Below are 17,024 nucleotides of genomic sequence, written 5' to 3'. Positions count from 1 at the left end.
TGTGAAATTTTCTCTAAAAAAAGTCAAATAACGCACGCGTAAAAGTTGAGAAACCGTACGAACGAACGAAAATGGTTACCTTATATTTTAAAATATCACATATCGATCTCGTTAATATTTATAGGTTAAATATAATTCATATTATTTATGGTTAACTACATCGTTAATTATTTAAAATTATAAATTAGACTTAATATTTTAAGTTGTATAATGAACTATTTTAAATTAATTTGGGTTTATCTCGAACTTAAAATATAAGGTTTATGTATAAACGTAAAACGGGCCAAACACTCACTCAACCGAGATTGAACTCGGGACCTTACGTTTACGTGCACGCAGCCCTTCCACTGGTCTGCGTGTCTAACCAGGTTATGACTTTGTTTTAATTATACTTATGCAGTAACTGAAGCAGTTCATAATCTGGTTTGCATCTGCTTATATGTTGAACATATGTGGGCTCTTAGGAGTTAAATCTTGCACAAATTAGTAGAGATAAAACTCCCAGATATTTTTTCGCATATGCATTTCTAAGATTGAAAAATGAAGACATATTTGATGTGGAAAAATGGTCAGATGGGGGAAGGGGCAAATTTTTGTAGTAGTCACGGTTCGGTCCGGTTGACCCAACATGCTAAATTTTTGTCACAAATCATTTGTGTCAAATATTATTCCAATACTTACATTATAATCTAACTAATGGATAAAATGGTTTAGGAGGTTTTATGTAGTAAAAAGTAAAAATACACTTTGGGGTGACTTCCAAGCCATTTGACTATTTGTGTCAAAGCTATTGTTATTGATTTTACCCTCTTACGATAAGAGGAGTGCAAGACAGACACTTCTTAAGTTAAGAGGAGTGCACAAGAAACACCTCTTAAGTTAAGAGGAGTGCAAGACAGACACCTCTTAACATAAGAGGAGTGTAAAACAAACACCTCTTAACTTAAGAGGATGAATGTTATAATGTTTTGCAGCAAGGGTAAAATTTAATTTATAGCAGTTATGAATGTTATGATCATTTTCCAGCAGGAGTATAACTGTCATTAATTTGTACATGGTCAAATGGGTCATGGTCAATCCAGTCGTGTACCAGGTCTAATGGGTCAAATAGTGTCAGTCTGATCAGTGGTTATTTTGTGCAAGTTGAAATGGGTCAAAGTGGGTCAGGTTCATTCCACTTTTTCACTGGTTGGAGCCAAATGGGTCATTTCAGATTAAAGGGTCAAAGGGGCCATTGCACAATTCCAGTAATGCTAAAATCAAATTCAAATGAAAAGATTACAAATACATTCCACTAGTTCAACTGAAATATCTAACTATTCAGTTAGAGGCACGCCACGTTCAGAGCCACATTTAGAACCATGTTAGGCGCCTTTTGTTAACCTTTTTGTCGATGATGCTGACGTTTATGTGGTAAGCCTTTTGTTAACCTTTTTGCAGTTAACATACCGGCTTCTGTCCTCCTTTTCCTCTTTGCTTTTGGTTTAGGGGGAGTTTCGTTTGACACATTGTCATCTGAAAAATCAGCAAAGTATAAAAATGTCAAATATGCTTGCAAATATTTTAGGTGTGATTAACCGATAGAAAATAGCCATACCTAGTGCTGGTTTTACAGGGGTAACATTGTCATCTGAAAAATCAGCAAAGTATAAAAATGTCAAACACGCTTGCAAATATTTTAGGTGTGATTAACCGATAGAAAACAGCCATACCTAGTGCTGGTTTTACAGAGGTAACATTGTCATCTGAAAAATCAGCAAAGTATAAAAATGTCAAATATGCTTGCAAATATATTAGGTGTGATTAACTGATAGAAAACAGCCATACCTAGTGCTGGTTTTACAGGGGTAACATTGTCATCTGAAAAATCAGCAAAATATAAAAATGTCAAATATGCTTGCAAATATTTTAGGTGTGATTAACCGATAGAAAACAGCCATACCTTGGGCTATCATATTTAACTGCAACCCGACTTGATCTTGTGGTACAAGGGTAGTTTCATTTCACACATTGTCATCTGAAAAATCAGCAAAGTATGTGACCACTTCATTTTCTTTTTCGGGTAAAGAGACCACTTCACTTTCATTGAAGGCTGCACTCATTTCTTCTATATATTGCAAGCGGCGGTTATCTTTTGATGTTAATATTCGAATAGCAAGATGGCATCTCTCTTCAGTTGAGTGCCACTGGGAATCGCTTCTCGAGGCGAACGCAGGCCCCTTTCCCATCCAAATATATCCTCTAGTCCAACAGCCTACACGGCAATAACGTAGTGCATCAACACTTCTGTAACTAACCAAAATTGGTGAAATCAAGGGAAAGTGATCATTGCCACACGAACTAGTAGCTCATTAGCCATGCTCTCTTTGCCTTCCATAATCGTGTCCCACAACTCTAGCAACTTTTTCTTCATGTCCAGCACAACTAGATTGAAGTGTCCATCATGAATCACGAGAACAAAGAACTAAAAATAAGAAAAAAAACATTAGAATTCAACCTTTGCATAATATTCATTGATATAGCCACATTTCATAAAATACCTGCTCTACATCTCTAAAATTCAAGTTCAATGATGGTGTCTTCTTTAATTGAGTACACTTATGTTGTTCACATTCAAGTTCAATGATGGTGTCTTCTTTAATTGAGTACACTTATGTTGTTCACAAGATTTTTTCATATCTCGATCCTCCTCTCTAGTCATGTTCTGCACAAATATAAATGAGATTTCATAAGCTACATATATTTATTGCTATTTATAATTATTGCTATTTTCAAAAGTGTTCACCAAACAAACCTCAAACAAAGTTGGAAAATACCAACGCTTTGGATTTGCCGACGAGTCAAATGCTCAAGCACACAAATCTTCCGCAACATAACTTACGATTGTAGCAGAAAGCCATGAGTCAGCATTCAAATAACGTCTCATTTCCCCCTTGGCGATAGTCAATCCATCATGCAAAGATGCTACCGATTCATGTTCATGTTTCTCATCTTCATTATAGACCCATTGAAGAAGTTTTTTTTCTCTAGCATCAATGGTTGAACTACGGACTTTGAATAGACCAATAGACTCTAAGGACTATTGTGCTGAAAGCTTATTCACATAGTTCTCTGTGAATGTATTGAGATCCAACAGTTTCTGCAGGTCCATTGTTTCAGATTCAGCCTTGATAAAACTAGATATATTCAAGTTTTTACAAATTTTATCAGCTAAGAGCTTCTTATTAGCTTCCTTCATCAAATTTCCACAAGCATAATCATTCTGTAAAAAGGAGGAATCAGTTGGAAGGATTACAAAATTCATAATACTAATAAACAATAAATAACCGCACACATTTTTACTAACCATCCATTTGATGGAGAACTCTTTAGTCGAATCTTCATTAATATTGTGAAGTAACAACCCGCTCATCCGCATGTAGTATAATTAAAGAAACAAGACACACCCCCTATATTCTTTTGTACCCCTTTCCCTTCTTGGTAGCTTTCGATGCCATTCTTGAGAGCATCCATGGCAAGCGTTACCCGTGGTTGCTCAAAAAGCTTATTCACATCCTGCACATAGTAAAGCATATTCTTTTCAAGTTTACCCTGTGCAGTGGGACAAACAAGGAAATGCATAGCTAATAAAGCAAAATCTTGCTTTATAGATATCACATCCTTCTCATCGGAATCGATAAGTACTTTCTCAGCCTTGGTTGGGCAAATTTCTTTGTACTTATTTTCCTTATTTAATTTGCAAAATTTTTGTACTAGATCAAGATCCAATTTCGGGTTTTCAGCAGCTACCGGAGCATTACCATTTCTATACTCTTGATTGAAAAGTCCTCTTTTGTAATTGCAAACTTTTGGGTCCTAAACCCCTTACGTACTATTGCCATTTTATCACAGATAAAATGACGAGCTATTGTCTTGATTGCATCTTTGATTTGACTCACAGTCAACTTCGCCAAATCTAGAAGACTTGCAAAAGGGGTCTCCTTTAGAACTTTTCTTTTAGTTTCCGGTAGCTTAGTCAAGATATCACAGAAATTTTCTAGACTACACCTTATGTAGGTTTTCCCACTCTTTGTCTTCCCTGATGATTCACTATTTTTCTGTTTCTCTTCATGATATAACATGATACAATCAGATTTAGATAAATGGGGGTGCTCCTTCCTAAATAATTTGATACAATCAGGTTGAAATATTCAAATAATATCGTCTATCAAAACAATTTGAAACAGTTAATTAAATGATTAACAAGAAATTTTTGAATGTTCAATTCACTGAACTCTAATTATCGCTCCGGTTATGAAGAATTGTTCAACAAGAATAAATATTTAAATACTTACTGAAATTTGTTCCACGAATTAGCTTTCCTTTCTTCTTCTTATGGACATTTTTGGAAAGAGGAAGTAAAAAAGGGTAAAATAGGGATTTTCCCTTTGATAAATAAATCTTCCCATAACCTGTGTTTTGCTCCTTCCCATAACAGCTCCCTACTAGCTATCAAATCATGCTTCCCTCCGTCACCCTCTCCCTACATAGCCTGCATTTAGTAGTCGCATCTTCATCTTCACTCTCTCCCACGAAAGCCTAGCCGAGATGGATGTACAATCAATACGGAATCTCGCCGGTGGAATAGGCATTGGGTCCTTAGTCATGATGTATCTTATTCTCCGGTGGGTTGCTCGGGCCTCTTCTGCTGCTACGGTTGATGTGGCCTCCTCTTCTGCTACGGTTGATGTGGCATCCTCTTCTGCCGTTAGTGAAGCCTCCTCTTCTCCCCTTAGTGAGGTCTCCTCTGGACCTCTTCTGTCGTTAGTGAGGCCTCCTCTTCTGCTCATTTGGATGTGAAGGCCTTTGTGATCGACATGACAGATCCCACAGCTCGGGAAGAGGTCATGATATCGTTGTTAAGTGTAGCTATTAATCGGAAGATACCCGTTAATGACGCAAGGGGTTTTCATATGCTGTTTCAAGAATATTTGAATTTGAACCAGCCTCAGCACCATACATGGCTCTACGGAATTTTCGGTGACTTCCTTGATCAGTTATTAGCAGGGGATTATACTCGAACAGGTATACTACTAATCTAAACTTTTATGGGAATTTAGAACTCTAAAATCTAACTATTTTTGGAAATTTAGTTATCTATATTCTGATTCTTTATTTATCTTTCATATGTGTTTCAGTAAATTGATGAAACCAATTAAATTGGAACTCGTATATTCTTTTAGTATATTCCAGTTCTCACACACCCTATGCACTTCTTCCACGATCCATTGTTGAACAAAAGTTTGAGATTAATAAAAAATGTTTCAGTATTATTGTAGAGTGTAGACACATATTGATAGCTGAGATACTAGCAGAATAGATAAACAAATCACAGACTTTGCTAAAAAAATAAACTAATGTTAAATCTATAACATAACTAACAAAACATTTAAGCTAACCTGCAACATTAGGCTAACCAGTAATCTGCTGCAAGTTTGTTAACCCTAGCATTAAATAATTAGGGTTCTTACATTAAATTTTTTAAGGTTGTTAGGATGTGAAACATTTAAGCTTTCATTAATGGTTGTCATATGTAGATATAGTTTTCTGTTGCATGTGGTATGAGATTTCATTATATATACTTTTATTTGTACGAACTATCCAGTAACCTTTTCATCCAAGCCAAGGTATGAGATTTCATTGCTTGTTTTTTATGTCCAAAATTTAAGGTCACATTAATCATTTTCCTATTTTGTATATTCGAATAACATCAACCTTGTCAACTTGCAAGGTAGTGAGCAGTCCGGGACCATGGACAAGCTGTGGGAGGATCCAGGTTGTTCAGAAACTCTCCGAAAATTCCGTAGAGCCATGTATGGTGCTGAGGCTGGTTCAAATTCAAATATTCTTGAAACAACATATGAAAACCCCTTGCGTCATTAACGGGTATCTTCCGATTAATAGCTACACTTGCCAACGATATCAAGACCTATTCCCCAGCTGTGGGATCTGTCATGTCGATCACAAAGGCCTTCACATCTGAATGAGCAGAAGAGGAGGCCTCACTAAAGCAGAAGAGAAGACCTTACTAAGGGGAGAAGAGAAGGCCTCACTAACGGCAGAAGAGGATGCCACATCAACCGCAGCAGAAGAGCGGGCCACATCAAACGCAGCTGCAGAAGAGGCCCGAGCAACCCACCGGAGAATAAGATACATCATGACTAAGGACCCAACGCCTATTCCACCGGCGAGATCCCATATTGATTGTACATCCATCTCAGCTAGGGTTTCGTGGGAGGGAGTGAAGATTAAGATGTGACTACTAAACGCAGGCTATGTAGGGAAAGGGTGAGGGAGGGGAGCATGATTTGATAGACATGATTTGATAGCTAGTAGGGAGCTGTTATGGAAGGAGCAAAATGCAGGTTATGGGAAGATTTATTTATCAAAGGGAAAATCCCCATTTTACCCTTTTTTGCTTCCTCTTTCCAAAAATATCCCTAAGGAAAAGAAAGGAAAGCTAATTCATGGAACAAATTTCAGTAAGTATTTAAATATTTATTCTTGTTGAACAATTATTCATAACCGGAGCGATAATTAGAGTTCAGTGAATTGAACATTCAAAAATTTCTTGTTAATCATTTAATTAACTGTTTCAAATTGTTTTGATAGACGATATTATTTGAATATTTCAACTTGGTTGTATCAAATTATTTAGGAAGGAACACACCCATTTATCCAAATCTGATTGTATCAAGTTATATCATGAAGAGAAACAGAAAAATAGTGAATCATCCTGGAAGACAAAGAGTGGGAAAACCTACATAAGGTGTAGTCTAGAAAATTCCCATGATATCTTGGCTAAGCTATCGGAAAATAAAAGAAAAGTTCTAAAGGAGACCACTTTTGCAAGTGTTCTAGATTTGGCGAAGTCGACTATGAGTCAAATCAAAGATGTAATCAAGACAATAGCTCGTCATTTTATCTGTGATACAATGACAATAGTACGTAAGGGGGTTGGGACCCAAGAGTTTGCAATTACAAAAGAGGACTTTTCAGATATCAGGAGTATAAAAAATGGTAATGCTCCGGTAGCTGCTGAAAACCCGAAATTGGATCTTGATCCCGTACAAAAATTCTGCAAATTAAATAAGGAAAATAAGTACAAAGAAATTTGCCCAACCAAGATTGAGAAAGTACTTATCAATTCCGATAAGAAGGATGTGATATCTATAAAGCAAGATTTTGCTTTATTAGCTATGCATTTCCTTGTTTGTCTCACCGCACGGGGTAAACTTGGAAAGAATATGTTTTACTATGTGCAGTATGTCAATAAGCTTTTTGAGCAACCATGGGTAACACTTGTCATGGATGCTCTCAAGAGTGGCATCGAAAGCTACCAAGAAGGGAAAGGGGTACACAAGAATATAGGGGGTGTGTCTTGTTTCTTCAATTATACTGCATGCGGAGGAGCGGGTTGTTACTTCACAATATTAATGAAGATACGACTAAAGAGTTCTACATCAAATGGATGGTTAGTAAAAATGTGTGCTGTTATTTATTGTTTATTAGCATTATGAATTTTGTAATCCTTTCTATTAATTCTCCCTTTTTACAGAATGATTATGCTCGTGGAAATGTGATGAAGGAAGCTAATAAGAAGCTCTTAGCTGATAAAATTAGTAGAAACTTGAAGAATATATCTAGTTTTATCAAGGCTGAATCCGAAACAATGGACCTGCAGAAACCGTTGGGATCTCAATACATTCACAGAGAACTATGTGAATAAGCTTTCAGCGCAACAATCATTAGAGTCCATTGGTCCATTTAAAGTCCGTAGTTCAACCATTGATGCTAGAGAAAAGAAACTTCTTCAATAGGTAGCATCTTTGCATGATGGATTGGCTATCACCAAGGGGGAAATCGGACGTTATTTGAATGCTAACTCATGGCTTTCTGATACAATCGTAAGTTATGTTGCGGAAGATTTGTGTGCTCGAGCATTTGACTCGTCGCCAAATCCAAAGCGTTGGTATTTTCCAACTTTGTTTGTGGTTTGTTTGGTTAACACTTTTGAAAATAGGAATAATTATAAATAGCAATAAATATATGTGGCTTATGAAATCTCATTTATATTTGTGCAAAACATGACTAGAGAGGAGGATCGAGATATGAAAAAATCTTGTGAACAACATAAGTGGACTCAATTAAAGAATACACCATCAGTGGACTTGAATTTAAGAGATGTAGAGCAGGTATTTTATGAAATGTGGCTATATCAATGAATATTTATGAAATATGGCTATATCAATGAATATATAGCAGATAATCAACTGGAGAGACTTTGACAGCTGGAATACTGGTTCTTTTAACCCTAGCAGGTGCTAACTCCCATACCTACTACCTTTAGTAGGTGCTTCCCCTCTGACACCTACTACTCAGTTCGACAAACTGATATGCAGAATCACTACATTTGGGTTTTCCCCACGTCTTTTTCATCGTATATTTTAAACGACACATCCTTCTCCGATCAGCTCATGATTCAGACGTATTCACTGATTTGTTTTCTTGATCATTAAGTAGATATACATTGCATAGCAGAGTGATTGCCAGCTATAGACTATGTGACTGCATAGTAGAGTGATTGCCAGTTGTATACTCTGTTTTCCACCCAAAAAGTTTAGGGGACAACTCACTCACAAGCTTTTTTATACACTTGCTGAAATCACCCTCTTAACAAAGATCATGAATCTCATGTAGGTGTGTACAAAATGGTCGCATATCGCTCGAAAGTCACCTTCTCGTGTTATCTTTTCGAAGAAATTTTGAATTCTAGCAAAAATTTATTCACATCAGTATTTTGCGTAGACCTTTATACCATTTCTCTATGCCACCATTCAGCGTATGTCATTGATGGTAGCACCTACTAAGGATAGTAGGTGATAACAGGTGTCCTAATGGGTTGCACCTACTAAGGATACTAGGTGTTACAGAATGTAAACGTGACTAAGGGTAGCACCTACTAGAGATAGCATGTGTCAATAGGGACCAGCATCATACGATGGCATAGCGTTAAAATGAAGGGCGATTTATGTTGCCATGCCACATGACATCTGTATTGGTTAATAATTTTTCTTTGTTCAAGCTTATTTTGATAATACTTAGTAGGTGTTGCCTCCATGGGCACGACTACCCTTATTAGGTGTTTCACTCCAAGGCCAATGTCATCACTAGTGTTGTTTCCTATTAAACATTCAACTTTTGCTAGGCGTTTTTCCCAGCTAAATGATCAAGCCAGCCACACTCGCATATAGCACTAATGGTTCACTCCGTAAGTATGATGAACAAAACCACTGTTGCTGGCTTCGTTTCAACGGCTACCACCGTCAGTGGTCCCAGTATATTCAAAAATATACTCAAAAAAATGTTTTCTGAGATTAGAGCATAGAGCATTTTTCCTATCATCAGCAGAACTATATTTTCTCTCTTTTCAATTAAATAATAATTTTTAATACCTTTATCATTACATTACTTTTTGTTCCACTCACAACCACTTTCAAAACATATTCAAAAATTATAGATGGTAAACAGTGAACTCTCAAATATACAAATGAACAGTAACATTTTATATGTCCTCCACTTTTACGACCACACCATGATTGGTATGCGATCACTAATTATCAATTTGTCTCGTTTCATAATTTTATGGTTCCCTAAAACTATCTCACTATAAGCTCCAATCTTGCAAGTCTTGCACCAAAACTTGAAGAAAAAAATAATCCTTCCACCAATCCAAAGCATTATGCTTTCCTTAGAGGAGACACTTATGTGATTTTTTTAGATTTTGTAATTCATTTATATCACATGTTAACTAAATGCTACGCGTATCATGAAAGTTCTTACACACCCGAACCGTTAATATAAGCAGTTAGCAAGTTAATCCACCGTAATCCGTCGTAGGAGTTAACACCTACTAATTTAAGTAGGTTTAGTTGTCATGTGCGTAGAACACTAAAAAAGTGGGGAACCAGAAAACACTCTTAAAATTTATACTTAACATGTTAAAAATTAGTTTTTTTCTAAATTTTTTCAAACTTTTTCTTATAAATACGTGTAGAAACATTTTTTATTAAAAAAAATCAAAAATTAAAAATATAAAAATGTTTAAAAAACAGTTAAAAATATATATATTATAAAATTAACTTTAACATGTTAAAAGTCAATTTAAAAAAATAGCACTTTTCCGTATAAAAATGGGTAGAAACTATTCGAATAAAAAATAATTTTTTGTAAAAAAAATACCCGTTTTCAACTTTTTTTTATAATTTTAGTTGTTGGTTTTGTTTATTAAAAATGCTTCTACAAGTATTTATAAGGAGAAACGCCGAAAAAAATAATAAAAAATTTGATTTTTAACATGCTAAGTTGAATTTTTAAGAGTGTTCCCCACTTCCCCATTTTTTTAGTGTTCCCTAATAACCCTCACTATATATATATATATATATATATATATATATATATATATATATAAACATCACGTAGCCGCAATAGTAGTCTCGCGTCTCGTGGATAATTACTAAAATAATTATATAGTTGTTCGCTTGTTATAATCGACTTTCGTTTGTTCATTACCGAAATAACTCGGATAATATTATTTGCAAAGATTATATGGTAATAAGTCGTATTCCGTTTAGACGTTTCAAATAAATCTAAATAATTATATTTATCTTATATAGCTTTTGAATCCTATACGCTTGAAATAAATATAAGTAATTACATTTATTTTATATAAACTTCGAATTCAAGACGTTTGAAATAAATATAAATAATTATATTTATTTTATATAAATCTCCGAGTTATATAAAATACTTGAATTCCAATATGTTTCATTGTTAAAAGTGACAATGTATTCTGTGTTTTGGATTTTTACGAAAAACGGACAGATCATCCTCTGTTTATAGGATAATCCCTACAATACTAGTTGTCGATAATTTTCAAAACTCAAAATAACTACAGAACTTTCAGAACTCCTAATAAACAATCATTTTATATATAAAAGTTTTTGTATTTAGGATTTTTTTTATCATGTATTATATGTATTTTTTTATCTATTATATGTATTTTTTTGATTACATACATGTTAAAAGTAGTTTACATATATCTAATTGCCAAAATTATATATATGTGTCATAACTAATTACATATATGTAAAAAAGCTAGTTTACATATGTATAATTATAAAATTACTCTTAACATGTATGTAATCGTAAAAATACACATAATAAATGATAAAATTATCCTAGACATAAAAATATATAAATAAAAAGATTGTTTATTAGAAGTTCTGCGAGTTCTATAAATATTTATGGTTCTTAAATGATCATGGCCCTATATATATATATATATATATATATATATATATATATATATATAAATATATATATATATATATATGGAGAAGATCATGCGAGAACCACCTCTTATTGTGAAAACCGCAAGAACCAATGTGAACACACCAAAAATGCCTAACAATAGCCAAAAATCACACAAAAATTTTTTTTTTTTAATTTTTTAATATTTTTAATAAAAAATCGCTACTTTTCGAAGCCAAAAAAAATTTTTTTAACTTTTTTCTTTTAAATTTTTTTTTTTAAATTTTTTTGTTTGGCTTCTAAAAGTAGCGATTTTAACATAAAAAATATTAAAAAATTCAAAAAAAAAAATTTTAGATTTTTTTAGGTTTTTTGGGGGTTTAGTTTTTAGCATTTTAGCTTTGGGGGGAGGGGGTTAGGTTTTTTAACTATTTTAGGTTGTGTTCACATTGGTTCTCAAGGTTCTCACAATAAGGGTGGTTCTCGCATGAGCCCCTCCCTATATATATATATATATATATATATATATATATATATATATATATATATATATATATAGAGGGGAAGGATGTATAGAAAACCCGGGAAACTCAAAGCTCCCGATGTTTTTTTTTCTTGAAAAAATTTACACATGTTATATACATGTTTTTAAAGGTTTTAGGCAAAAAAATCAAAAAAGCGCTGAGTATATATTTTTAAAAAAAATAAACAAGTTTTGGTGTAACACATGTTACATTCATCTGACATATTTGTAACATGTGTTACACCAAAACTTGTTTATTTTTTTTTAAATATCTACTCGGCGCTTTTTTGATTTTTTTTTTTTTTGCCCAAAACCCTTAAAAACATGTATATAACATGTGTAAATTTTTTTAAGAAAAAAAAAAAACATCGGGAGCTTTGAGTTTCCCGGGTTTTCTAAATTAAAGTGGGTTTTCTATAGATACTTACATTATATATATATATATATATATATATATATATATATATATATATATATATACACACACACATGAGAAAACTACATATAAATTAGAAAACTAGAAAACTAACTAAAAAAGACTAAAAAAAGCTAAAAACATACCAAAATTTTTATTTTTTTTCAATTTTTTTATAAAAAATCGCTATTTTTTATATATAAAAGAAATTTTCAAAAAAAAAAAACTTGTACTGCACATGTGCATTATATGTGTACTACACATTTGCATTACATGCATAAAATTAGCTTTTTGAGTCTAGCTTAGCTTTTAGGATTAGTTTTTTTGGAGGTTTAGAATTAGTATTAGGTTTTTGGGTGTGGGGGGAGGGGGGTTGAAGTTTTTGGGGGGTGGGGGGTTTAGGTTTTTTTCGGGTTTATGTTTAGGGTTTAGTTTTAGGTTTTCGGGAGAGGGGGGTTAGGTTTTTGTGGGGTGGGGGGTTAGGCTTTTGGTTGGAGGGTGAATTTAGGTTTTTGGGGGTGGGGGTAGGGGGTTTAGGTCTTTGGGGTTGTCGGTGGGGAGTGGGTTAAGTGGTTTAGACTTTTCGTATTAGTGCACATGTGCAGTACAAAAAAAAATATTTATTATTATTTTTTTTTTTATTTTTTTTCATATATAAAAAATAGCAATTTTTAATAAAAAAAATTGTAAAATAAAAATTTGGTATGTTTTTTAGGCTTTTTTAGTTAGTTTTTTGGTTTTCTCATTTAAACTAGTTTTTCTCATGATCTATCCCCTATATATATATAGGCAAAAGATCAAATACAAATAATCTTAACATACTAAACATACAAATTGAAGGAAAACCCAAAAAGACAAGGTGGCATTTTTGTAATTACTACCAACTATCAAAGTTACAACCAAAAATACCTAAACAAACACAAAGTTTTTTTAACATTTTTTATTAAAAAATCGCTACATTTCGTTAGCCAAAAAAAAAATATTTTTTTTTGCTGCTACTAAAAGTAGCGATTTTTTAATAAAAAATGTTAAAAAAATAAAATAAAATAATTTGTGTGTTTTTTTTTTATTTTTTTAGATTTTTTTAGGTTTTTTGGGGGGTTTAGTTTTTAGCATTTTAGCTTGGGTGGGGGAGGGGGGGGGGGGTTAGGGTTTTTTTTAGGTTTTTGGGGGGTGGGGGGGGTGGGGGGTTTAGGTTTTTTTTGGGGGTGGGGGGAGTGGTTAGGTTTTTTTAGGTATATTTGTAGAGTAACTTTGATAGTTATTGATAATTACAAAAATGCCACCTTGTCTTTTTGAGTTTTCCTTCAATTTGTATGTTTAGTATGTTAAGATTATTTGTACAAGAACTTTACCCTATATATATATATACACATATAGATATACATATTTATATACATATTACGTCACGATACGTCGGTTCGGTTATTAACTAATATCTACACAAGTTATATACGCATGTAATGTGCAAGTTCAAGTAGTTATTAATTCGCGCGTAAAATATTTATCTTTTTCACTAGTCGGGTCGGTTTAGAGCTCGGTTTCACGTTTAATTAATATTTATAATCAATATAATATAAACTAGCTGGTAAATTACTGATAATAAAGGGTAACCAAATGACCTATTTGCCCTTTCTTTTGACCAAAATTACCTAAGACACAAACAAAGAAATTGCTTTGAGAAACTAACCTCTAGCTGCTCATGCAATATTCTTTGGATTTCCATCTGCACTCTCAAAGCTTCTATAACCTCAAAGCCACTATTCCAAACATAAAAAAAGGCATTTAATAAATGGTTGGCTTTGGGCTATCTTTTATCTCAAATGGGTCAGAAGACGGGTAGAACGGGTCAAAGTGTCAAACAGGTCGAAAGTCACCAAAGTGTATGATTAACCCGATTGTTTTTCCAGGCTTAATAATACCCAACCTGCCAAACCCGCTAATTTTGCCAATCAAGAATTTAAGAAACCGAACTTACTCATTTAAGTCTTGTGGCATCATTCTTGTAGAAGATGACGTCGATGAACCCATGTCCTGGCTCTCAGCAATGCAAGATATTGCACATCAAACCGTAAGCACAAAAAAATTAACAGAAATTCTCGAGTTATGATTTTTGTCGCACATTTTTCATACAATATTAAAGACCGTCATTGGTATCGTTAACTCCAAATGATTAGAAGTCAGTATTATACCTTCTTTAGAGTTATCGGAAAACTCTTTGCATGATTGTTTCCCCATTCGGTATTTCTGCAAATACACATGTGGCGTGAATTAAAGCGAGAAAAAATCTCAAAGAAATACGTATAATATAGCCTCAAAGCAGGGGTGTTTTGATGTGCATTTTAAATCAGATTATATGATATTAAATGATCATAACCAAACTATCAGATGTAATCAAGTAATAAAAACGTGCTGCAAAACGTGATTCTACCATTTGAAGTTGTAATAATCAGATAATTTGTCGTCTTTAAGGAGGTAAAAGATAAAATGACTAAAACAGGCATTCTTTTACATTGCTGAACTATTCACAATTAAAATGTCATTAAACTTTTTATCAATTATAAAATCATTTTTTTTTTTTTTTGTAAAAGAATTTTGTTTCAACCATTCTTTTTTGACGGTCATGCGTAATGACAGTTGCATATATGGTTTTCAGTAGATGGAAGCACAAATAACAAACCTGCAGATGTGACTTGAGATGATAGAGAGTGAGGCCCTTTACCCCCATTGTTCTCATGATCATTTTTGGTGTTGCTTCTGCACCCATTATATATATCAAATTAATACAAAATGTTACGAAACCATCCTAGAAAGTAAGTCAAAGAGTACATAAAACATGTATCAATAGAGGTTTGATAAAACTAAAATTCACAATTCTAGCACGATAAATCACTAAAATACGGGATATTAATAGCCAAAATTCGTTGCTACTTGCTAGACGCTAAAGAAACACGGTATTCACAATTCTAGCTCTATAAATAGCCAAAATTCACTATATGGTAATTTAATCACATTTAATATCCACATTCTAGCACGATAAATAACGACAGTTGTTAGGAATCTTAAGATCCGTAATCAAACATGCACACAATATTAATTTCTAGACACAAAATAAACACAGTTTAGTAAATTGATCACGACCAACGTCGGTTGCTAGTATCCTCTGGTTCTTGAGTTTTACTCCAAGTACAATCTATCAAGGAAAGACACGACTTTATCCGGAACAATATTCACGTACGGTATGTGTGGTGTTGCTCTATGTATAACCAAAAGCTACATCTCTCTCATCCGTTACACGTATCAACCTTCTAATCAAGTAAACCATTCATAATCTCTTCATCCTTAGATCATTTTCACATTATTACCTCCTCGACCCTATATGTGACCAATTTTAACCAACACGCACACAAAGCCCCTCCTCAAGACCTTTTCCAACCGCCTCGCATGCGCTTTTCAAAATCAAGCTCTAACTACAATCTATCAAGGAAAAACACAACTTTATGGAAAGATGATACTCAAATGCCAACTGTCATAACCTAACTAACAAATTCTAACAAACTAACTGTCAACTTAAAACTAGATAATTGGTCAACCTTTATAACATTTTAGTCAACAATTTGACTTAAGTGGTCACACCAACCACTTTTCTAATGTCCCCAATTCAGTAATTTACCACCAACTTCAATGACACTCATTCTGAAGCAAAATCCTAACTATAAAGACAAATATTTCTACTCAACTTAAAACTAACTAATGGTCAACTCTATAACATGTTAGTCAACATTTGTCCCCAATCTAGTAATTCACCACCAACTTCAATGTAACCACTGTATCAAACCAAACAAAACCACAATGCACCAATTTCAAAGTTACAAAAACCCATCAAACCCTAACACATTGCATCCATCAAATCACCCCCAAATAATCACACTCCATACAAAACAAAACAAACCAAAACCCTCCAACCCACAAAATCCAATTTACAAATCAAAAACCTAATGCTAACAAAACTGACTATCAGGTCCACCAAGCTGAGTAACAGCATCCACAAATCTCTCATGGAACTCCGCAGTCCACCGGAGCCGGGGCTTCGGATCCGTTGTCAGGACCAAACATGGATCTCCGACCAAATTGGGGCGGGGGAAGTCTTCAAGGGGCATAATGGAGTGAATCCCAGAATACATTTGGGGTGAAAGTGAAAACCCACTTGGGATTTGATGTAATTTGTGTTAAAAATGGAAGATTTGTGAACAAAATGTATGCATTTAGAAAGGGGGAAGAGGAGAGAGAGGGGGGGGAGATAGTGATGGGTGTCTTGTTTTGGTCTGTGCTTTATATTCTGGGTAGGTGTTGCTTCCCCCACCATACAACATTACTATTACCAGTCTGTTTTTCCTGTTTTCATCAGGTTTTTGGTTTTATGTGTTTTTAGGAATGATTGGATATGGTAAGGTTGGGAGGTTTGGGTTTATGGTTGATTTGTTAGATGAGATTTTGTTGTTAATGAGTATGGTTAGGTATGAGAGTGGAAGTGTGTCGGTATCGAACTTGTAACGGTACTAAAAATGAGTAAAAATAAAAAAGGAATATTGTACCGGTTGTTATGATGGTACGATATCAAGTGGTACTAAAACTGAAAACTAAAAGAAATGAAAAATAAAGAGGGTGAAGGGGTATGGTCCCAGATCTCGCGTCAGCATCGACCGCGAGTGACCATTACCCTTATCAAAACCC

At 33.9% G+C, this 17,024-nt stretch overlaps 1 protein-coding gene across 8 annotated transcripts; it reads right to left on the bottom strand.

Moving 5' to 3' along the window:
* Positions 1–1,192: 1,192 nt before the first annotated feature.
* On the bottom strand, positions 1,193–16,804 carry LOC110911640 (protein PHR1-LIKE 3). 8 transcript variants are annotated; one of them, XM_022156259.2, is made up of 11 exons: positions 16,306–16,804; positions 14,971–15,047; positions 14,483–14,537; positions 14,269–14,347; positions 13,981–14,050; positions 2,342–2,464; positions 1,943–2,254; positions 1,828–1,860; positions 1,713–1,745; positions 1,598–1,630; positions 1,193–1,515 (listed from the first exon to the last, which is right to left on the bottom strand). In XM_022156259.2, exons 1-7 carry the CDS (start codon positions 16,472–16,474, stop codon positions 2,141–2,143), a joined length of 687 nt encoding a protein of 228 aa, XP_022011951.1. In that variant the 5' UTR covers positions 16,475–16,804; the 3' UTR covers positions 1,193–1,515; positions 1,598–1,630; positions 1,713–1,745; positions 1,828–1,860; positions 1,943–2,140. The 8 variants fall into 8 exon arrangements, with proteins under 8 accessions (XP_022011951.1, XP_022011952.1, XP_035835034.1 ...); XM_022156260.2 differs by lacking the exon at positions 1,713–1,745; XM_035979141.1 differs by lacking the exon at positions 2,342–2,464 and having other exon boundaries at positions 16,306–16,791.
* Between the last annotated feature and the right edge of the window lie 220 nt (positions 16,805–17,024).

This window comes from Helianthus annuus, chromosome 11 (genome assembly GCF_002127325.2).
Source record: "Helianthus annuus cultivar XRQ/B chromosome 11, HanXRQr2.0-SUNRISE, whole genome shotgun sequence".
In the NCBI taxonomy this organism is placed as follows: domain Eukaryota; kingdom Viridiplantae; phylum Streptophyta; class Magnoliopsida; order Asterales; family Asteraceae; genus Helianthus; species Helianthus annuus.
The sequence above is the reverse complement of the archived record's forward strand: the minus strand, read 5'-3'. Positions and strand labels throughout refer to the sequence as shown.

Bases quoted from the DNA above. Each gene is read 5' to 3' on its own strand.
- LOC110911640 (XM_022156259.2), bottom strand. From the start codon at position 16,474: ATGTATTCTGGGATTCACTCCATTATGCCCCTTGAAGACTTCCCCCGC. The intron at 14,538-14,970 runs GTTTGTTATTTG...GTGTATTTGCAG, and splicing joins ATCTCAAGTCACATCTGCAG to AAATACCGAATGGGGAAACA. The intron at 14,051-14,268 runs GTAAGTTCGGTT...TGTTTGGAATAG, and splicing joins ATGCCACAAGACTTAAATGA to TGGCTTTGAGGTTATAGAAG.